The 21,318-nt window shown below is 38.1% G+C and overlaps 5 protein-coding genes and 1 non-coding gene across 7 annotated transcripts; 4 read left to right on the forward strand and 2 right to left on the reverse strand.

Moving 5' to 3' along the window:
- Positions 1 to 1,471: 1,471 nt before the first annotated feature.
- LOC140797712 (protein PHYTOCHROME KINASE SUBSTRATE 2-like) lies at positions 1,472 to 2,922 on the reverse strand. The gene has a single exon (XM_073151348.1). The coding sequence runs from the start codon at positions 2,677 to 2,679 to the stop codon at positions 1,621 to 1,623; it is 1,059 nt and encodes a 352-aa protein (XP_073007449.1). The 5' UTR covers positions 2,680 to 2,922; the 3' UTR covers positions 1,472 to 1,620.
- A 1,098-nt stretch (positions 2,923 to 4,020) lies between these two features.
- Positions 4,021 to 6,728, forward strand: LOC140798632 (origin of replication complex subunit 6). 2 transcript variants are annotated; one of them, XM_073152586.1, is made up of 10 exons: positions 4,021 to 4,296; positions 4,389 to 4,435; positions 4,523 to 4,627; positions 4,730 to 4,810; positions 4,955 to 5,021; positions 5,157 to 5,219; positions 5,345 to 5,432; positions 5,607 to 5,698; positions 6,215 to 6,308; positions 6,394 to 6,728. In XM_073152586.1, the coding sequence occupies exons 1-10, from the start codon at positions 4,138 to 4,140 to the stop codon at positions 6,474 to 6,476; spliced, it is 879 nt and encodes a 292-aa protein (XP_073008687.1). In that variant the 5' UTR covers positions 4,021 to 4,137; the 3' UTR covers positions 6,477 to 6,728. The 2 variants fall into 2 exon arrangements, with proteins under 2 accessions (XP_073008687.1, XP_073008677.1); XM_073152576.1 differs by having other exon boundaries at positions 4,024 to 4,296; positions 4,955 to 5,066.
- Positions 6,729 to 7,405: 677 nt separating this feature from the next.
- On the forward strand, positions 7,406 to 12,155 carry LOC140780503 (NAP1-related protein 2-like). The gene is made up of 10 exons (XM_073126114.1): positions 7,406 to 7,776; positions 8,418 to 8,540; positions 8,628 to 8,678; positions 8,878 to 8,949; positions 9,061 to 9,174; positions 9,269 to 9,330; positions 10,971 to 11,031; positions 11,267 to 11,323; positions 11,449 to 11,493; positions 11,855 to 12,155. Exons 1-10 carry the CDS (start codon positions 7,651 to 7,653, stop codon positions 11,936 to 11,938), a joined length of 795 nt encoding a protein of 264 aa, XP_072982215.1. The 5' UTR covers positions 7,406 to 7,650; the 3' UTR covers positions 11,939 to 12,155.
- Positions 12,156 to 12,758: 603 nt separating this feature from the next.
- Positions 12,759 to 17,396, forward strand: LOC140780495 (small ribosomal subunit protein uS4y). Its single transcript, XM_073126095.1, has 3 exons — positions 12,759 to 12,915; positions 13,010 to 13,391; positions 16,892 to 17,396. The coding sequence occupies exons 1-3, from the start codon at positions 12,888 to 12,890 to the stop codon at positions 17,073 to 17,075; spliced, it is 594 nt and encodes a 197-aa protein (XP_072982196.1). The 5' UTR covers positions 12,759 to 12,887; the 3' UTR covers positions 17,076 to 17,396.
- LOC140780811 (small nucleolar RNA Z161/Z228) lies at positions 14,301 to 14,387 on the forward strand. The gene has a single exon (XR_012107573.1). It is a non-coding gene; the product is annotated as a small nucleolar RNA Z161/Z228 (small nucleolar RNA).
- Positions 17,397 to 19,787: 2,391 nt separating the features above from the next.
- On the reverse strand, positions 19,788 to 20,513 carry LOC140797641 (transcription factor ILI3-like). Its single transcript, XM_073151251.1, has 2 exons — positions 20,268 to 20,513; positions 19,788 to 20,160 (listed from the first exon to the last, which is right to left on the reverse strand). Exons 1-2 carry the CDS (start codon positions 20,370 to 20,372, stop codon positions 20,005 to 20,007), a joined length of 261 nt encoding a protein of 86 aa, XP_073007352.1. The 5' UTR covers positions 20,373 to 20,513; the 3' UTR covers positions 19,788 to 20,004.
- Positions 20,514 to 21,318: the final 805 nt, after the last annotated feature.

A 21,318-nucleotide genomic window follows, 5' to 3' on the forward strand; every position in this document is an offset into this window, starting at 1 on the left:
AGCATTGCCCCGGCCTCGCCTTGGTAATCCTTTTCCTAATAAGCTCCATCCACGTTGAAGTTTATCTAACCCTGTGCCAGTTTCTTATCTCCTGGCCACGAGCCGATTTGCTCTTCCCTTTACTGTGTCTCGTGTACTCCTGCACGAGACTGACTACCCGGCGAACAACTGCCCTTGGGTGTTCCGTGACCCCCGAAAACACTTTGGCATTTCGTTGCTTCCATACCATCCATAGCATTGATGCTATTAGCGCTAGCCTCGCCTTGTTCTCCACTTATTTCATTTATTTCAAGGGATTTCATATGTCGTGCAGAACCGTCATTTGACATTGTCAATAAGTAAACTCTACATTCATATTAAAAGGAAGAAAAAGATATCCTACAAGGGTTGTTTAAAATCTCCTTTTGGGCCGAACCAGATCTAGGCCCAATGCATGTACTAGAAGAAGCCTACGAGGCTTATATACGACCGGGATCCGGTGCTAGTCAGTATGTTCGGATGTACCACCACTAGACATACGTCAGCGCATTAATATCTTTCAATCCCCGCTCATTTAAATTTTACGAGACCATTTAGACACCAAACCAAGCAGGTCGTGACTGTCATGTCGTATCGATCATTAATAAATTAATAATTAAACTATATATATATATTATATATTCATATATCGGCAGACTCAACCACACCCAACGACTTTGGACTCATCCAAATGAGTCACAAATAGATCAAATGGACAAAATAATAGATAGCCTACGTGGCACCTATTTCGACCACAGCCACATCGGAATGGTTGTTGCTGATCTGGTGACCGTAGGATGGACCCTGGGCTACCTACGTCGCGCCTAATATCACGGGTCCATCCAATTTAAGACCAAAAGATGTAAGATACATATATAGAATTATAAATAGAGCAGAGATAATTATTAATTCACTAACAAAAATAAATAAAAAGAACAATCATTTCTTTCCTACTACAGAGATTCAACTTCCCTGGCATTATCTATTCTATTGATGCTTTGGTAGATCTACAAATGTTACTTAGCTAATGTGAATTATTGTGCAATAATCTATACTAATCACGATGGGGTTTCGTTGTCGTGATCAGGATTAGAACAAAAGGAGAGTTGTCCATATTTTAGACTATCTCTTGCACGCTTGCATCAATAGTGACTACTTTAATTGTCGAGTTGTTTCAAACCTAGAAGACAAAAAAACAGTGAAGAGCGACACGACTAGAGTAATTTATTTATATCCAAGAGTACGTCAAAATAACATGATATATAGGGAGTCAAACAAATGATTCTTTAACCTCTAGGACATACAAGTAGATTAAGAGTGAAATGAAACCTTGGTAGATTCACAAAAAAAGGGTCTTGAGTAAAACACTTAGCAATGCCAAACCACACAGATTCATACAAAATGTAAGGTGCCTAGCTAGGACAGATCAAGGCATTGAAATCATGCAAGGGAGTGAAAGGTGTGAACAAAACACTTTTGATTTAAAGTGAAGTATAACAAAACTATCTTTGGTAACTTTGATTCATATATACATTTACGTCGTATATTGACGACCCCAATCAAAACATATTACATTAATATCTTATGTAGCTCGTGAACTAGCTAGGGTTTATAGAGAACCGGACCGGCTTGTATACGATATCTCATCGCCGGCGCAACGTGTAACCTTTGGTAGATGTCCTTGTCGAGGGGTTTATTGTGCATGTCGGCCGCCACGTCGACCGCCTTGTGGCTGGCGCATCCCATCAGCAACCCTGACCTCTGCTGCTTAGCCTTCTTACTTTCGTCGACCTTGCGGTCACCGCACTCCGATGCGACGGAGAAGTTTGCGGCGCTGGCGGTGACCACACTCCACTCGATGCTCGCCTCGCTGGGCTCGTAGTATGTCATCGCCGACGATTCCATTGCTTCTCGCTTAAAGAATGGGTGTGATTTGATTGATAAGCTCTCGATCTCGAACAGGTCCGAACTGGACTCGCTTCTAAGATCATCATCGTCGTCGTCGTCGTCGCGACCACGGTCGACTTCGTTGATCGAAGTCAACAATGTCTCCCTTCCAACGGTCACTTTTCCTGCCATTGAATTCGAACTCGGAGGGAAACTAAGCAAACCTTCCCTGAGCCCAATTCCAAACCTCTCCACCCTCAACTCCTTCTCGAGACCAATCTTCTCCTTATGCTCGCTCAATCTACCATCCAATCCAACTCCGGCTTCGCCCTCTTCGCCGCCGGTATCCACCGCTTGTTTACCATTACAAGAGCATTTGAAGACACCAAGAAACTTCTTGCTGTTCGATTGCCTTCGCCGATCGAGAATAGGTTGCTCCCCGCGGCGTTGGCGAAGCAAGCCTCTCCGGCTATTGCCGCTCGCCTCGGAGCTCGTGCTCACGGTCCTCGACTTCGTTTTCACGTCCCTCGTCGCCGGCACAGGTGGTCTAATCTCCCTCACCATCTTCATCTCATCCATTCGGCCGCTGAAGTACTTCTCGGCGCTAAATATGCCGATCTCCCCGTCGTTGGGCCGCCTCCGGCTTAAGCTTACTGGGCACGAGGAGCGGCTCGCACCGGAGCCGCCGTGCTCTGACGAGAGGTTATCTCTCATGATAGTGAGGTAAGAAGAGAAGGAGTCTTCTCTAGTTGTGTCTACTCTCACAGAGGCCATGACAGCTGAAGCAATACGAGTACCAATTAAGTGAGAGGTTTTTGAGATGGAATTGGATTGGATTAGTGTAGTAGCATGACAATCATATATGAGCTCTTTTTCCCTTCTATATAGCAAAGAGAAGAACGCAAAGAGGAGGAAATCTATGGTATAGTAGACAACAGTCAAAAGATAAGCTAAAGAGCAAAGGAAAGGATGGGATTTGAGACAAGTTTCTTGTAGCTGAGGAGGACTGGATTCTTATTAAGAACCAGGTGTTTAAGTAGGCTGTTGGAGTTGCATGCATAGGAGTTCTAGTACTGTCCAGGACCACACTTTCTTAGTATCTAAGACAATATTTGATTGTAATTAGTTTCTAAATGAAACACTTAGAAATATTATAAAGTATCCGATCAAGCTACAGAGTTCTCCATCGAATAGAAACAAGACGACACTTGGATGCACGTCTTTTGACATTGGAGTATTAAATAGTGAAACATTTTGGGGCCACACATATATCATGTGGATAGATTTGTCTGGTCCTCCACGCTAGTTGCTAGATCCATAGCTTAACACTTAGATATATGCCCACCTAATTAATTTTTGCGATCTAATCATCCGGGCAAGTGGCTAATTTTTATTTGTGGAGATAATTAGAAATTTAATAGCATCCCGATTAAATTAATGCATATCTCATTCATCTAGGCAGGTGGTGATTGCACTCATTGGATTACTTGTATTCGCATGGCCCACAAGGATGCGGAAGTCGTTTGGCTTTCTATGTGGTGGAAAATGATCTCAGGAACACGAGGACGATCAGCTATTTACGTCGCTTTTCGTTGCTTTCCATCACATTTGTTGCAGAAGAAGACGTGCAGGAGTGCAGTGCATAGTACCGGGCTTTGAGCTCTTGTGTATATATATTATTTTTCTTTGCTTATAAATAATCTAGACCTTATCTGCCTTTATATAATTTGTGCATTATATATACTCGTAACATTTTATCTTGCAGTTTTATTGTTGACGAATTGAATTGAATCGAATCGAATCGAGTTAATTAAGGGATCAGTTATAAAGTTACCATACCTATATGTTTGATTAAGTTAACGTACCTATTTATCAAATTGTTTGTAAATTTTTTTCTAATATTATATTTATAAAAAGAAAAATGTTTAGGATATTTCTTATGAGTTAACTAGATGCGTTTATAAATTTGGAAAGTAGAGGGGGTTAATCGCACTATGTTAAAATATACGTGAGGTTATTTGCGAAAGAGACCCTTATTTACATGGCTCGATTCGGATCGGAATTGTGCTAAGCCCAAACTTTTGGTCCGAGTTGAATCCCCACCAAACTCGACCCGAGATTCCAAATTCGCATTAATCTGTCCCGCCAAAAATTTGGCACCACGCTTCGAAGTATCTTCCCGCCACCGTTCCCCGCCAAATTGATCCGCGACTGCTTCCTTTTCCATTGCAAATGCCTCCCGCTTCCTCCAATCTCCCTCCACCATTAACCATGGACGTCTCCTCCATCGCCGCAAGACTCGGCCTTTCCGATTCCAAGCCTCTCATCCGAAAGGCAGAGGAGCTCCGCCGCCTCTCTGACGTCCACTTCGACTCCTCCGTGATTGGCATCGTAAACTCTCTTCCCGTCTTCCCTCTCTGTTTCTCTCATATGCATCTCGTCTAGTCGAATCATTTAGTCTGGATTGGTGTTCTTTGGTTTAGGGAGAGGTATGCAAGGCTATAATTTGCTTGGAGATTGCGGCGTCGAGGTAATTCTTAGATGCCCATCAAGTGTTTGATTTTCTTTTTGCGTGTCTCGGAAGTTTTAGGTGGTGAAAAATGTTTTTGGGATCTAGGTTTCAGATGAAATTTGATCGTCAAAGTGCGATCCGGATGAGTGGGATGTCGGAGAAGGCGTACATGAGATCATTTAATGCTATGCAGAATGGGCTTGGAGTCAAGTGCGTTGTCTTGTTTCTTTTGCCCATTTTTGCGTGAATTAATCTGCACTTCGAAGTCTGTTGCAACCTTTGCTTGGATCTTATTATTTGCTAATTTGTTAGGGTGAGCCTTGATGTGCGCGAACTTGGGATTCAATTTGGTTGTGTTAGGCTCATCCCATTTGTGCAGAAGGGACTGTCTCAGTAAGATCACCGTATCTGAATTCTTCCATTACATTTGCTTCGTGAGCAAAAATAACATAAAATTTTCTAATGAATTGATGCCTTTTTTTTTGTACTACTTGGCATTTTTATGTTGGTTTGTAATCTGGGGATCTTGGATTTTAGGTACAAGGACCGTTTTGTGGCTGCATTGCCAGCTTCTCGTCGGGCAAATACTGACTTCGGCCGGCCGGTATTTACTGCTGTGGCATTCTATTTATGTGCAAAAAGGCATAAGGTTTTTTGTTGTTGTGGTTTACTATTTTAAGATGATAATTAGTTTCCTTCTTTTGACTACTTAAAAGACACATTCCTTTCCTTGTTGCAGCTTAAAGTAGACAAGCTGAAGTTGATTGAATTATGTGGGACATCTGAAGGGGAATTCACTACTGTAAGTGATAATATGTTTGAGTCTTCGTAGTCTGTTTGTTATTATTATTATTATTATTATTATTTTCTATTCACAAGTGCATTTTCCTGGTATTAATCTATTGCTTGTTCTCATTTCCTGGATAGGTTTCAAATTCTATGTGTGATCTTTGCTTTGATGTTTTTGGGATTTCCAAGGAAAAGAAAAACCCAAAGGCTATCAAAGGGCACAGAGGTAAAGTATAGTATGACTGACGTTGTCTTTAGTGGTAGAGAAATAGGACAAAATTGTACATATACCATAAGTTTGTTCTCCGTGTATTTCTCAGTCACTACTATGCATATAATCAGATTATGTCTTTGATGTTATATCATTTCTTTACTAATGCAACTATCGTCATCTTTACAGAGCTGTTAGATGCATTGCCGAGCAAAAGAAGACGTCAGGATGATGATGATGCATCTGATGATAATTCTGGAGATGATCAATCTGGATTGAAGGTACTTGTACACTCTTTGATTGCTAACTTACAGTAAGTTAGAATTATTGTGTGTTTATAAGAGCAAAATATGTTCAACATTATAACATAAACACTGTCATAACTATTTATGGGTCAAAATGCAGTTGCTAAACTGAGTCCTTGCCCTGGCCCAAAGATTGTGGGCATGCCACTGTCTGTCTGTCTCAGGAAAAGAATTGAACAAATATAGTGACATATAAGAGCAACTAAGCTGAATTTCTTCTATTTCTTGTTGCCAATAGTCTCTTGTAACTCAAAACTGTCTAATAGGATGCCATTGGACAATATAAAGCTCCACTCTAAGTATCTCTTCCTTTTGGCAATTCATCTTCTGTACTGGCGTCGGTGGTAATATTTATCTCTCTTGTGTTATTGTCCATGTTTAACATGATTTGGCTGATTGTGATGTTGTATTGTTTCCTATCATTCATTTAATCCTTTTATTTTAATTTTGCCATTTGCGTTCTACAATTAAATGATTTAGTATATATTTCAGCTATCAAGTTACAAGAGGCATAAAAAGATGGAGAAAAAAGCTTATGAGGAGTGGAGGTCCTCTGTTATTTGCTCTAACAAGCAAAGGCAGACAGGTATAAAGGCTTTAGCTTTCCCTGAACAATAACATCCCTGTGAAAATCTGGGCCTCTCATCTTCTATTTTTTTTTGTCTTAGCAGCTGCTATCAAGCCCAAAAGGCAAGCCCAACTTAGCTTCATACGGAAATCTTCCGACTCATTACCCTTACAAGAAAACAAATAATGAACTATCCCAGTGCTGAACCACTTGGCGTTGTTCCACTTCTGACAAGATTTTAAGGGCTTTGCAACTTTCAGCTTATTTTTGTTTTATATCTGGAAAGAAAAAGAAATTACTTTTCGCTTTTTCAAAAGATAACCTAAATTAAGCAGGCATTGCATTTATTTTGATGCTATGTCACCTTGACCATGTAGAAAGATGTCTATATATGGATTCTCTTGATTCTTGAATGGCAAAGTTTCAATACAGACCTCATATTGTTTCAGTTTTACCTTGTTGACCTGTTGAAACTGCTTTAGTGCTTACAAATCCAACTAACAGTTCTTGTTGAGCTGTTGCACCTTGTAAAATTGTCTTAGTGAAATGCTTACTGTGGCAGTAAGTCTAGACTCTTCTCTCCTTATTATACCTTGTTGTCACAGGGTAAATTCATGGAGGCATTTCTCTTTATATGGAGTTAATCCTACTTACAGCATTGCATTTTCTTGGGATTGACTTGGCTTTACTATCACAAAGTACAAATCATTGTATTTGCCAGTGGAAGTCCATTCAATTCACTATTGACAGTGAGTTTTGTTGGCAGGAATTTTTTTTTTTCTCTTCAGTGTGATGTATGAAAAAATCTTTGACTTAATTACATGCTGCTCCTCTGAATTCATGGTAGAGGAGCAGAGTGTAATTAAACTAATTTCTTTTTTGACCAGCAATGCTTGTAAAAGACCACGGTATGGAATCAAGCACTTGGGTGAAGCCACCGCCACTCCCATTTCCTCCTCAAAACATCACGTGCAAAGCACGTGCTTTAAAAGACTCCCGTTCCTTAACGGAGCGGAGCCCTGATCCCTGCTCACTCACTATTCGCATCCGTGAGGGTGCCCGTTTACAGCTCCGCGCGGTCTGAATACCTCCTCCCTAATCTCCATCCGCTCGGTACGCTGCCATGTTCCATGACCAGCAGTCCCACGTGGACAGATACCGCTGAGGTCATTACACCGTAGGTGACGGTAGTCACACTCAAAAACCCATATAAAATCTCAAACCGTTCGTCCGTTGCCGGTTCTCCTGTGGCTTTCAATCTCCTCTTGGGTTCCGCTTCGCCATTGTCGAACTCGGATCAAGTCATCTGAGAATTAGGGTTAGGGTTTTAGAGGGAATTGGAAAGGAGGGGGTTGTGGAGATGGTGGTGGACAAGGGGAAGAAGTGCAAAGTCGTGGAGCGAGGAGAGGAGGTGCCCGATCACATCGACGGCAAGCTCTTGCTGTCCATAGAGAAGCTACAGGAGATCCAAGACGAACTCGAGAAGGTAATATACTTTCTTTTCATTAGCCGTTATTGTGTTCTTCATGTGCTCTGCGATCTATTTGAATTTTGTTCGAAATGATAATCAAATCGTTTATTTCGATGCATGCTCCTGGTTTCGTTGCTAGATTCTAGGAAAGATTGTTCTTTTGTCACATTTACATAGGGTTTCTTGTATTTTGGAACTGTGATCAGGGCATTAGTACATCTTGCATGAGCAAACAGGAGTTTAATTCGTTTATCTTAATGCTTTAGTCCTATGGCCGTGAGATGTTATTTCTATTACATGTGTGCTACATTTGACACGTACTAACTTATAGGAGTTCATTTGGTGTATTACACCGACAAGTTCCATATGAAGAAGATTTCAATGAAACAGTGATATCGTTCTGCATTTGCTTGGAAATGGTTAGCAGTTAATACAATAAATTAAGCTGTCCTACTTCTGGGTGAGGAGACAATCTTAATAATAAAACAGTCCTACAAATCATAGAAATGTTGGGAAAGATGGTTTGAATACTTTAATGAGCAAGGATTATTTTTAAAATCTGTTATAGCTGTAAACTTGACATGTTGTTATGTGTTTTGTTAGTTGATGTTCTGCTTCCACTTGGCCGCTTCACTAAACCATATAAACCTGTTCAGGTGAATGAGGAAGCTAGCGAGAAGGTATTAGAGGTGGAACAGAAGTATAATGATATGCGAAGACCTGTCTATAAGCGAAGGAATGAGATCATCAAATCTATTCCAGACTTCTGGTTAACTGCAGTATGTGCTTGTCATTCTATTTTCAATTTATTTTGGTAAGTGAAAGAATTCTCATTCTATGTTTTCCTATATAATATGCGTGGGCAGTTTCTAAGCCATCCAGCACTTGGTGATCTTCTGAGTGAGGAAGACCAAAAGGTATAACCCTTGCTGTAATATCTTTGTATAGTTGATTTTTTTGGGTTCATGTTGGAGGTAGTATTGTTACGTCATACTATATACATTTATTGCATAACTTACTTGGCAAAGTAGAACTAAGCTGATTTTTTGGCAATATTTATTAGTTGCTATCTGGCTGTGCCAGTACTTATTCTGATTAATACTAACACTACTGTAGATCTTCAAGTACTTGAGTTCGTTAGATATTGAAGATTTTAAAGACATGAAGTCGGGTTACTCCATTACATTTGTGAGTTATTTTCTGTTTACCTGCAAACTCTCTTTCTAAAGAAATAACCTACTTGTGCAACTTCTTTACTCATTAACATGATCTCCTCGAATTGGTTATTGTGATGCCCAGAACTTCTCCCCTAACTCATATTTTGAAGATATTTGCTTAAAGAAGACATACTCTTTTCTGGATGATGGAACGACTAATATAACTGGTACTACAATTAAATGGAAGCATGGAAGGGTAAGGATAGTTTCTCTATGTGCTATGTTCTCTATTTTTGATGGGCTTGCTGATTTCAAATTTCTCTTAAAATGTATTTTTCTACTATCTGCAGAATACTGCAGATGGTGATACCCATGAGCCGAATGGCAGCAAAAGACCCTTTCCTGATGAAAGGTTGACTTCAATGCTTCCTGAATAGCTGTCTTAGTATCTAGTAACAAATGCAGCATACAAACATTTGCATTCATTCAGTATTTGTATTTGTTTTCTGTCAGAATTTTGGTTTTATCGTATCATTCATATAGCATGTAGGTAAGGTGGAAATACTCACGTTGGACTATGCGTCATGGATCTACTTTATCATTCTGGTTTGGACATATGTGGTACAATGGTTTCTTATTTATTATCCGTTGTGCATTGATCCATTTATGTCTATCTTGTCTTGGATATAAGATTTTCTTCCTTGCTGTTACATGATTGCCGTCAGGATAAGCTCAAAATATGTTTGGAAAAAGACAAAAAAAAAAGGCCATTGGGTAGGGTGAAAACAGATCGGATAGTGCTCAACACACATTGGATCCATACTTTTGGTTTGGATACGAATTCGGATACGAATATTAGACGAATGACAAAATATAAAATTATATCATAACTAAATAGATACGAATAATTTTCGGATAGAGGGTCAGATTTTAAATGAATATTGGTAGAATTTTAAACGAATTATAATATTTTATTTAGAGACAATTAACATAAAAATATTAAGAGTTAAAAAATAAATAAATTCCTTGCGTGCCAAATACATATAAAATTAGCAAAATTAATCTCTACAAATAATATATAATACATTATTAATAACAATATCAATATTCACTATTTAAATAAGCAAAATAAAAATTATAAATTATTAAAAAAATATGTTGATAAACGGATATTTGATATCTGCAACTGAAAATTATATTTGAATCCCTATCCAGGTATTTTTTCAAAATCTTATTCGTATCTGGATTAGATAGAAATTTTTTATTCGAATCCAATCCGAATCGGGTTGAAGCGAGTTGGGATTTGTTGGCCTGTTTTCACCCCTACATTGAGGCTTGTTGGCTAGTATGCTGCTCTTGTATGAAATGTATAAGCAATATTTAAGACATGGTAATGGAATCAATGGTGACACTTTTATAGCAAGACTTATAGGGAAATGGAAAGTTAGAGAAGTGAATTTTTTTTACTTGTGCTCTGATATGATTCATGAAAATAAAAATAGGAAAGCCAATTAGGGACGAGTAGATTTGATTTGGTCAATGAGAATATATCATTGTTAGGTTCCACTACTCGTCAACTCCATATTGAATTTCACTGCTCATAAATCTTTTCCTTTTCTTTTTTCCTGTCTCAATGATACAAATTTAGCAGGTTTACTGTTTTCATGGATTAGTTTCTCTTCGTTATATGTAGCCTTGAACCAAAACTGGGCATAAATAGTTAGTATGTCCGGAGAATATTGCTAGTGTTGTTGATATGTTTTTCTAGATAAAGACAAGGTGCAGAGGCATATAACTGTAGCACATACTTATATTAATGTCAGTGCAAACAGACACTTGTATATTTGGAATCACCGGAAGTTAAGCATGGTCTGTGATGTTTGTCCAGTCCCTACCTTTTTAAGCTTTGAAGATTATGACTAATAATGTGGTCATTGATCAATGATGCGTCAGGGTGATGTTCCAGTGCTTATCTTACCTTAACATGTCACCTGTTGGATTTGACAGTTGTGCTACTTGGATGTTAATTTGACTTGTATCAACTGTATGCAGCTTCTTTAGCTGGTTTGGTGAAACTACAAAAAAGGACATCTCAGAAGGGTTCTCTGATGAGGTCAGTCTTGATTATTGGTTTGCAATTGTAGAGATTTTTTATTTTTGTTATTTTCCATTTGTGGCTAACTAGTAGTCTATGGTCCTGATATCTGGCAACTTTGCTATTGTTCGTCTTTCTTGTTCGCATTTTATCGTTAATGAGTATTAGTGTTTAAAATTTTAGCTGGATGTCCAATGAGATATATCTATCTCTGAAGTTTCTGTTATCATATTTGTTATTTATCAATGTGCAGGTTGCCGAGATAATAAAGGAAGATTTGTGGCCCAACCCGTTAAAGTACTTTAACAATGTAAGTTGGCTTGCTCCCTTGTGCATCATAAAGTGAATCTCCTACTAGCCTACAACTGAGTCTTGACCGTTATATATTCAACTCTATACAATGTTTGTATCTATATCTTGCTTCAACTTATGCAGGAAGCTGATGAGGTGTATTTTGAAGGGGATGAAAATGATAATGAGGTAGCTAACTCTCGTCTTTCATTTGGTTAAAGAGTTTCTATCTTAGTACTAGTAGTACCACAAATCCCAAATTGTAGCACTTCTTTGTCATCACTTCTCTGGGTCAAGATGCAAATAAACTTTTGTTGACTTATGAGATATCCTAATACCCAAGTCTAGAGTCCAAGTAAGTCTCCACCTCATAACGAACTTCAATAAGAATCAGAAGCATTGACTGATTTTAGTTAATTTAGGATTGTTGAAGAACTGTGACAATGGTCTGCGATCTCACAAATGAATTACATTAACTTGTTTGGTGCACATTAAGGAGCCAAATGCCATTCTTTTTTAAGTCTTCTTTGCCACTCTATTTGATTTGCAGAAAGGTGTAGAATTTGATGATGAGGATGATGAGCAAGAAGGTGATGAAGAGGATGATGATGATGTCGACGACGATGGCAACTAATTTATCCTGCATTGGTTCTTCTCTGGGACTTCGTCTTCTGTTAGTTCCCTTGTAAGGATAGTAACCAGCAGTCCATGTAATATTCCTCTTTCAAGGGGACTCCAGAAGGTCCTTGCTTATCTATGCCAGATGTTTAAGCTACTCTTTTGCACAGATGTATATCCTAGTCCTTGTTCTATCTAATATATCTATTTTGCTAGTTCCAATCTGCCAAGAATTGATATTCTGGTCTAGATTTTATCTTATCTACATCATTCTTGAATGGGTGGGATGAGTATAAGACAGTAAATATTCGAAAGCCTTTAATCTTGATTAGCAGAGAAACAAAATCTATCTCTAGGCCTGATTATAAAATCAGTATGTCGTATAGTTTTGTATGTTATTAGTGCTAAATGCATTGTAGTATTAATCGGTACATTTCTCTGTGAGTAATGAGCATCTGGTGGGGGATAACTAAGAATGACCTTTTATAATGCCACTAATCTGTATGATTTTAAGGTAAATATTATTTACAGAAAGAAGTTTAGATTTTAATAATAATAAGATTTAGACTTTTAAAAATGAATGCATTTATTTATTATTATAATATATTCATAATAAATTTTTTTTTTATATAATAGATAGCTCACATGGGCCGATTTTTTACTATTTTAAACAAATATCCCCTCAATAGTTATTAAATTTTTATTTCTAATAGTTGCAGAATTCCAAGTTGATAAATTAAGAATGCTGGTCCAAGGCCCAATCCATTACTGAAGAGAGGAAACGGATCGGGTTAGCCTAGGGCCGACCTTTGACCCGGCCCAATTCAATAACCCTCTCTTGCGCCAGCCAACTTGGGGTTAGGGTTTTCCCACCCTATAAAGTTCCCTCTCCCATCTCTCCACCAAGTAGCCATCACGCGCGAAAGCGGCGATCGAGGAGGAGGAGAAGAAGAGGAAGCCCAGCCATGGTTCACGTCAGTTTCTACCGCAACTGTAAGCCCTATTCCTCTCAGATCTCCCTTCTCATGTCATGGAAACCTTAGATCTCGGAAACGCTAGATTAGTCTAGAACTATTTCGTTTCGCAGATGGCAAAACCTTCAAGAAGCCTCGCCGCCCCTACGAGAAGGAGCGTCTCGACGCCGAGCTGAAGCTCGTCGGTGAGTACGGTCTTCGTTGCAAGCGCGAGCTGTGGAGAGTGCAGTACGCGCTTAGCCGGATCCGTAACGCCGCGAGGGAGCTGCTCACGCTGGATGAGAAGAACCCTAAGCGGATCTTTGAGGGAGAAGCGCTGCTTCGCCGCATGAATCGATATGGGCTCTTGAGTGAGGAACAAAACAAGCTCGATTATGTCCTGGCTCTTACCGTTGAGAATTTTCTCGAGCGGAGGCTGCAAACCATCGTGTTTAAGACTGGGATGGCGAAGTCGATCCATCACGCTAGGGTTCTGATCAGGCAGCGCCACATCAGGTATAATAATTTTCTCCCTTTGTTTGGATGTATGAATATTTATCTGATTCTCAAGTCGTGTACTTTGATAATGTCTGCATGTATCATAAGTCTAATGTTGTTTGGAGGGCCATTGAATAGAAAGTGGCATGCTTTGCAGCCAGAATTACTGGTAGTTGTATTTTAGCAGATTGTCGTGATCTAGTTTGTGCACTTCCACTATGTGATAGTGTGATAGTTATTGCATGGAAGTTTGCATTGTTCATCAAAATCTTAAGTTTGGAAGGATCTTCATTTTTGTTTTGCACAAACTTAGTTTGTTTTGACTTTTGAGACTTGTGCGTGGAGAAGCAAGTATTGTGTTTGAATCATGTCTTGGTCCTTAATTTAGACAGGCTTATGTTCAAATTGTCTTCTTTGTATCATTTCTGTTTATGTACAGGACAGTTTGATGGCATGAACATAGTGGATTTATGTTTTTAAGATAAATCTTTCTACTGTTATGATGTTATCTGAATTTTAATAATTTAACTTGATTGGATACTCATGCAACAAATTAGGGCACTCATTTCAATGAGAAATCTAATTCTCGAGGTGTAAAAACTATTCATTTTATAACTAGTTTTCTTTATTATCTTGATTCAATATGGATCATGTGATGAGAAAGATAAGGAACTCACTACAATTGTCTGAGACACAAATGTGCTTATGTTGATGTAATTTTTTCTCTGATGCCTCTCTTTTCTATGTGTGGTTCTAATGTCATGGCCTAGAGTTATGAGCATATTGAGAACCTAATGGTATGATAGTCGTACACTATTTGAGGCACTCGTTTCTTTGTCAGACATTAGAGGTATATGACTGCGCCTTTATATATATATATATTCTATCTTAGCGTGATTTTGTTATTTTATTATGTTGATCTTATACAGACCATGTGATGAGAAAGATGAGCAACTCATGACGGTCGTCTGAGACACTTATGTGCTTATTGATGTAAAAACTTTCTCTGATGCTCTCTAAATATCATGGTTCTTAGTTTTGGCCGATCCCGAGTGGGATAGGCCAAAACAGATCGGTCGTAGCTGATCCCGATCCCTGGTTGATTGGTTTCGGTCAGGTATCGACCGGATTGGAAGAGAGAGAGATAGAGCATGGGTAAGAGAGAAAGAAAGGGGAAAGAAAGAGAGAGAAAGAGAGGGAGCAAGAGAGAGAGATAGAGCAAGAAAGAGGGAAAAAGAGATAGAGTTTGTGTGTTGCAGCAGTAAGAGGGAGAGGGAAGAAGAGAGGGGAAGAGAGAGAGAGAGATATGGAGAGAAAATAAAAATTAAAAAACTATGTTAAAGAGGGAAAGAGGTGGCAGTCGGTGAAGGAGAGAGAGTTTTTAAGAGAGAGTTAGTAGCAGAGAGAGTTAATTAGGAAGAGAGTTTGATAAGAGAGGGTTTGATAAAAAAGAGAATTAGTGAAGAGAAGAATTTTTTTAATTTGTGTGGGAGAGAGAGTGTGAGCGATAGAAAGGGGGAGAAATAGAAATTGAGAAAATAATATTTATTTTTTTAGTTTTTAGACTTTATATATGAATAATTCATATTTATATATTATTATTATTTTTCTAAAAAATTAAGAATTTTTTGTATTTTAAAATACAGGTCGATACGGGCGGCCAATGCCGTCGAAACGGCCAATACATATCATTTTTTCAGACGCCTTCCGATTCCGATACTTGGAACCTTGCAAAATATGTCTGTAGTCTTGTGTATCCAAGTAATATAGTTACACACTTATAGGATTTTGTGACTTAGTTTTATGTAATGGTTCGATAACTGTTTCCTTGAAGCTTCATTAGTGGAATAGAAGTAATTCTCCTGTTACTTTAACAACTTATACATATAGTGTGCTATGATTAAAAATCAAGTTCCATTGATGAATCATTGATGTTGGATAGCTACCGCCGATACGGCCGATACATATCATTTTTTCAGACGGCCGATCATGATTCCGATTCCGATATTTGGAACCTTGCTAAATATGTTTCTAGTCTTGTGTATCCAAGTAATATAGTTACACACTTATAGGATTTTGTGACTTAGTTTTATGTAATGGTCCGATAACTGTTTCCTTGAAGCTTTATTAGTGGAATAGAAGTAATTCTCCTGTTACTTTAACAACTTATATATATAGTATGCTATGATTAAAAATCAAGTTCCATTGATGAATCATTGATGTTGGATAGCTAATGACTACACATAGAAGTCCTTTTTGTTCAGAGTAGTATAATTGTCTACGTGTCATTTTCTATCTGTCCATGTGTTATGTTACTGCTCTTTTTGCTTGTCATAATTATAGGCTCAAAATCAGCTATTCCATATCCTTGGTTCATGTATCTTTTATGTAAATGTAGATTTTCTTTTTCTTTCTTTTTATCGCAAGTTAAGTGATTCTGATAAGTGCTGAACGTTAAAATGTTAGTATGCCCTACTTTTAATTAATACTGCTGATTTCTTGAATGAGGTTGCAGTCTAATTAATTATTCTTAAATATGAGGGAAATGATACCATGTAATGAAATTACTGCTGGCGAATTTTTTAAACATAAGTATGGCATTTTTAGCCCGGTAAACTTGGGACTTTTTTTGCCTTTTCAAATGTTGGTCCATATTCATAAGAAAAATAATATGGTGGTGGCTACATGTTGAGTGTGATCTCTTAAAACACTATGTTTATCTGAAGTCAATAATAAGCTATATCTATCTAATCTCCTCGAGAGTGTTGATGTTAGTTTTTTTTTCTACTATCTAACTTAAGGTGAAGCCATTGTATTTTGCATCTGCATCATTTGGATGCAGTGTATATTCAATTGAGACTTTTAGAAACAAGACTCATATGTGTGGCACTACTTGAATTTGTTTCAAATTGGATATCGTTTAGTATGAGCAAGGGTCTGAGTGAGTTGGGTTTTCAGTTCTAATATATATTATTATCCAATTTACATGAGCTTTGTAGTCAAGGGAGTTGTATTATAATTACAAAGTCATCACTTTGTCCATTTGCCCTTTTATCAAGTATTTTCTGAATTTTGCTTGGTTATAATTTTCTAGGAGAAAACATATGACGGAGTTGTCTTAATTTAGAAGTCAGAATATATGTATAAGCTAGTTCTTACTTGGTAGGGATTTAACAAATTATGCGGGCTTATTTGTTTGCCTTACCTATCCTTTCAATAGTGCCTTTTGTTGTATGATTGTAATGGTTAACCACTAGATGCTTGCCTATCCCCCTATGTAGATATTTTTTTTGGTTGTGATAGTTGGATGTTAAGTTGCTGTGTAATAGTGAAACTAAATTTGGAAACAATTTTTTTAATCTATTTTGTATGACAAGTTTTGTATTGAGAACATCTGTTATAAGTTACATTGTTTAATATACGACAATGTTGTTGCTCAGCAAAACAGGATATTTTGAATTCAGCAATTTCTGTTTATCTATAAGATTCGTTTTTTATTTACTAAACTATCTTTGCAGGGTTGGACGCCAAGTGGTTAACATTCCATCCTTCATGGTAAGGGTTGACTCTGAGAAGCACATTGACTTCTCCCTCACGAGTCCACTTGGTGGAGGTCGCCCTGGAAGAGTGAAGAGAAGGAACCAGAAGGCTGCTGCAAAGAAGGCAGCTGGAGGCGATGGTGATGAGGATGATGAGGAATGAGCTGATGCATGATTTAGTCAGAGTAAAGGTCTAGTTATTTGTTTTGTAAGACCCCCGAAAGTTGCTATCTATGAACCAGAGTTTCTTGGCTTAGGTGTAGAAGGGCTATCTTTTATTGTTTTTTGGTTGAATGACCATTTAAATTCTAATTTTGATGCTTCTGGATATCTTTAATTTCTGGACCAATGTTGTGCTATTTTGATTTGTACTGCTCCCCATTCCCTTTATTGGTGAATGAACCTACTTTATATGGTGTTTTGTTGGACTAATTAGAGCGTATTTGGGAGGGCTGATGGTGAGTTATGCCCTTTTTCCTTATAATGATGGCTTTCTCTTAGTAGTCTGATCTGTTTGGTGTTCATATCTTGTCTGGATGCAAATGCTCTTATCTTTCTTAATTGCTGAAATCTTCTCTTTCTATACTATATGGTTCTTTCTAGGTCAAAATAATTTAGGTCGGTTCCTTTTTACCTGGGTTAAAGAAGATCACACTCATACCTTGAGCATTGCTTGTATTATGAAAATATTAACCCTTCGTTCACTTGTAGAATAAATATGATAGGCATCGGAATGTTTAGTTTAATACTATTATAAGAAGTAATAAATATGTTTGATATGATATAAAGTCGAATTGAATAACAGTAAATTTGTATTAAGAATTGCTAATGTTTTATATCAAGTGACGAAAATATTTATAAATATATGTTAAAGTAGTAATAATAAATAGTATTTTTTAAATAATATTATTTTTATTAAAATTGTGGACTTAGAATATTATATTTAATAACTATGCACTGCGGGATAATTAAGGGGGTTATAGGTCCGTATTGCAGTAAAATAACTTCGCACTTTTTATATAAAATAACTATGCATAAAGAGGTATTGTGGGTTAATATAATATTATAAGTCCGCACCGTGGATTTAAGAAGAGATAGATGAGAGAAAATCTAAACTGAGATATCGATATTTAATAGAAGAGATAGTGGAGGGATAAAATCTCAAGTGTAGCTGAGATAATGTGTAATTAAATATTATTTAATATATGAGTAAAATAATAGTTATAGATTATTATTAAATTATTTAAAAAAAGTTGTATGAAATAGGATTAGAGAAAATGACGAATTTCTATATTAGAATAAGATAAAATTTTGTTTAGCTATAACACCAAAATAAGAAGACTTATTGTAAAATAAATTTATTCGCTAAGAATATAATAAGCTTATAAGCTTTTCTTTGTTCCAGTGATCTCGTTTTATTCTTTTTGTCCTCTGGTGGTCGGTTGAAATGGAAAAACTTCCGGGGTATGTTTTTGGTGTATTGCCCCATCTGATGTAGTAGTTAGAAGTGTATTTAAAGCTCTGTTTTTATTTGCAATAGCTGACGTCGGCCTGACAGGGAAAAAAAACAAGAAGAATCATAATACCAAGCCTGTAGAGTCCAAAGTTGTGTTGTGTTGGCAATCGCTCGCTGCCTTAGATCTTACAGGAAATATATAAAAACGAACGACGTATGCCATACATACTGTGTGATATTTATATATATTATAATAGGTGTTGTTGCCTTTGTCATTATTATTCTCTCTCCCTTCTCCAGGTGTCAGGATAACAAAATCTCAATAATGGACTAAGGAACTACTTCCTCCATAGATTTACTTACTTGGTGAATTATACCTCCTATGAGGTTATGAACCTTGAAAAACACACACACACACACACACACACACACACACACTATATATATATATATATATATCGGATTCGGGTCGAACAGAGAGCTTAGCATTAGCTACTGGTGAAAGAAATGCCACCTCCCTTAGAGTTCCCAATGGGTTCAACTTGGGCATATATGAATGAGGTGGTCCAGAGAAGAAGAGAAGAGAGGAGAGGAGAGTGAGGACCATCTTATCAGCAAGGGCCTGGTCGCCCGGCCAAACCTACAAGGATTCAGATTTGCTTTAATGCTCTTGCTCCCCTGATGCCGACGTGTCAGGGCACTTGGCGTCCTTAACAGATGTAAGCCGTTAGATCTCGTGATCTGATGGCGATGTATTGGGTCCCCCACCACTCACTTGCTCTTGTCTCTCTTCCATTCCATACCAGAGACCCTCCTCCTTCCAGTGTTCCGCCGGTTCATGTTTACTCTCTTTTTTTTTTCCTCCTCTGCTCTCCCTGACTGCAGGAATTTGCTGCACTCGAATGTTTGGCAACTGCCCAATCATAATACTTTATTTGGCAGCGAACGGGAAGCTGCCAACTATCTGACTGCAGAGAGTTCTTGCAGTTGGGTCTGTAGAGAAATTAGTTTCATTTCTTTCTTTAAAAGTCTTTCCTTATCACACTCATCCCTAAGTTTTGGTACCATGGGCTGTGTCCTCTTCTTTCTTGTTAAGGTAATCATCGACTTTTAGAAATATAGTAAAAAAGTAAAATAATATATATGGCAATATATGGTTCGGTTAGCTAATTAAAAGTAGTTTAATTATAATTCTTACACATTAAGCAAAACAGTCCATCTTAATTTATTGCTCTCGATATATCCATTCTTATATGTCACTTGGTCTCTAAACACACAACAAAGTCATTTGAGGGCGAGAATAAACATGAAATAAAATATGATAACGAGTAGTACCACCTATATAAGTACCTAATTAATTACATGAGATATATATATATATATATATTCTCCATAGTGGTTGAATGACTCAAGTCAGACTAGAGAAAATGTACTACTAGGAAAATTAATAAAAAGGATTTCTGATAACAGTAGTACTTAGGGCATCAAGCTCACATTACTACTAGCCTAGCTAATACAATTAATATACTCTACTAGCTAGTCTCCTCCTAATTAAACCAACTAGATCTTCTTATAATTAAAACTCTCTCTCCCTCTCCTCTCTCTCTCTCTCTCTCTCTCTCTCTCTCTCCTTCCTCTAAGACCTGAGGAGACTCCTTATGATCTCAGCTTGAGGGCTATTGTTGTCCATCGTCGCCATTAGCTCCGACAGCCGGTCGCTGAGGTCGTCTACTTCCCGGTGCAAGCTCTTGATGTAGCTGCACGTCTCCTTGAGCAACTTAGACGCAGATGCCTACAAAATATATCAGCAGCATTCAGGTAATGAATGTATTACAAGTATATTTTTTACATTCATGATCACTAAGCTCCTTCACGCGTATACACTTTCATTTGGCGTACCCGGCTAGTGTTTCTCCGGCGAGACTCGGGGAGGAGAGACTGGAGCTTGGAGATGAGATCGTTGATCTCCTCGTCGGTGATTCGGTTTCTCCGGCTCGACGACATATCTGGGGAAATTCTTAGATCCCTCTCTTCTTCCTCCTCTCTTTTCTCTCTTTTGGCAGTGCAAAGAGATGGAGAGGAAAAAAAAGAAAAGAAAAGAAAAGAAAAAAAAAAGAGGTGAGAAGGACTGAAAGGGAGTGGACTTAATCCTTTTAGAGATACATAAGAAGAGATATATATAGAGAGAGAGAAGTAATTTGGTTAAGGGCTTGGAAAGGCAAGTCTGCGAGTACGTATTTTAAGAGGTGGTGATGGGCCTACGTGCCCCCGGTTTCAACTTTATGTGGGCCAACTTGTCACCCAAAGTGGGCCCAATTTTGTTTAGTAGGGCCCATGGGCTCTTCTTATAATTTACCCAACTTTGCTAACTCTCTCCTTATGACTCCTCAACATAAGTTTAAGCAGTTGGAATTAACCCTAACCTAGTACTCCTTTCCTAGTTTTTAACCGTTTTACGTTGTACCCAAAAGATGCCTTGTGTCTCATGTTATGCAAGTGCAGGACTCCTTACTATTGTCCTTAGTCTCTTGTCTTGTCATTGTTAGGGCTATTAATTAGCCTTTAATTAACTCCCAAATGATTCAATGTAAGGAAGGACACATACCTAGCTAGCCATGCTATTGAAAATTAGATCAACTTAATCTCTTCCTCCCTCTCCCTATCCAACTGATGCACACCCTAATTAAGTACATCATGGTTAGAAGCCCGGCCTGTGAGATACGCGTGATCGCCCCTCGATCGGAGGACACCTCATGGCCCACGGGCCGGTGGCTCGATCCCACGTGTCACATGCCGGCCTAGTAGAGAGCATCGAGGGCATCCACGTGATAGGGTATGGCGGAGCGGTGGCTCGGGGACCCATGCCGTCGACCGTGGGCCGGATCCATGGCTCATGGGCCTATAACACCCTACCTTTTTTCTTTCCAAAAGAAAAACAAAAAAATAATAA

The sequence above is a fragment of the Typha latifolia genome, chromosome 1 (assembly GCF_019914945.1).
Source record: "Typha latifolia isolate L0001 chromosome 1, TyphaL0001v2, whole genome shotgun sequence".
In the NCBI taxonomy this organism is placed as follows: domain Eukaryota; kingdom Viridiplantae; phylum Streptophyta; class Magnoliopsida; order Poales; family Typhaceae; genus Typha; species Typha latifolia.

Excerpts from the sequence above, each read along its gene's own strand:
- LOC140797712 (XM_073151348.1), bottom strand. The coding sequence starts at position 2,679 with ATGGCCTCTGTGAGAGTAGACACAACTAGAGAAGACTCCTTCTCTTCT.
- LOC140798632 (XM_073152576.1), top strand. The coding sequence starts at position 4,138 with ATGCCTCCCGCTTCCTCCAATCTCCCTCCACCATTAACCATGGACGTC. Across the intron at positions 4,811-4,954 it reads GTGCAGAAGGGACTGTCTCA|GTACAAGGACCGTTTTGTGG; the intron begins GTAAGATCACCG and ends CTTGGATTTTAG. Across the intron at positions 5,433-5,606 it reads GGCTATCAAAGGGCACAGAG|AGCTGTTAGATGCATTGCCG; the intron begins GTAAAGTATAGT and ends TCATCTTTACAG.
- LOC140780503 (XM_073126114.1), top strand. The coding sequence starts at position 7,651 with ATGGTGGTGGACAAGGGGAAGAAGTGCAAAGTCGTGGAGCGAGGAGAG. Across the intron at positions 7,777-8,417 it reads TCCAAGACGAACTCGAGAAG|GTGAATGAGGAAGCTAGCGA; the intron begins GTAATATACTTT and ends AAACCTGTTCAG. Across the intron at positions 9,331-10,970 it reads AGACCCTTTCCTGATGAAAG|CTTCTTTAGCTGGTTTGGTG; the intron begins GTTGACTTCAAT and ends AACTGTATGCAG.
- LOC140780495 (XM_073126095.1), top strand. The coding sequence starts at position 12,888 with ATGGTTCACGTCAGTTTCTACCGCAACT. Across the intron at positions 12,916-13,009 it reads CGTCAGTTTCTACCGCAACT|ATGGCAAAACCTTCAAGAAG; the intron begins GTAAGCCCTATT and ends TTCGTTTCGCAG. Across the intron at positions 13,392-16,891 it reads ATCAGGCAGCGCCACATCAG|GGTTGGACGCCAAGTGGTTA; the intron begins GTATAATAATTT and ends CTATCTTTGCAG.
- LOC140797641 (XM_073151251.1), bottom strand. The coding sequence starts at position 20,372 with ATGTCGTCGAGCCGGAGAAACCGAATCACCGACGAGGAGATCAACGAT. Across the intron at positions 20,161-20,267 it reads GCCGGAGAAACACTAGCCGG|GCATCTGCGTCTAAGTTGCT; the intron begins GTACGCCAAATG and ends TATATTTTGTAG.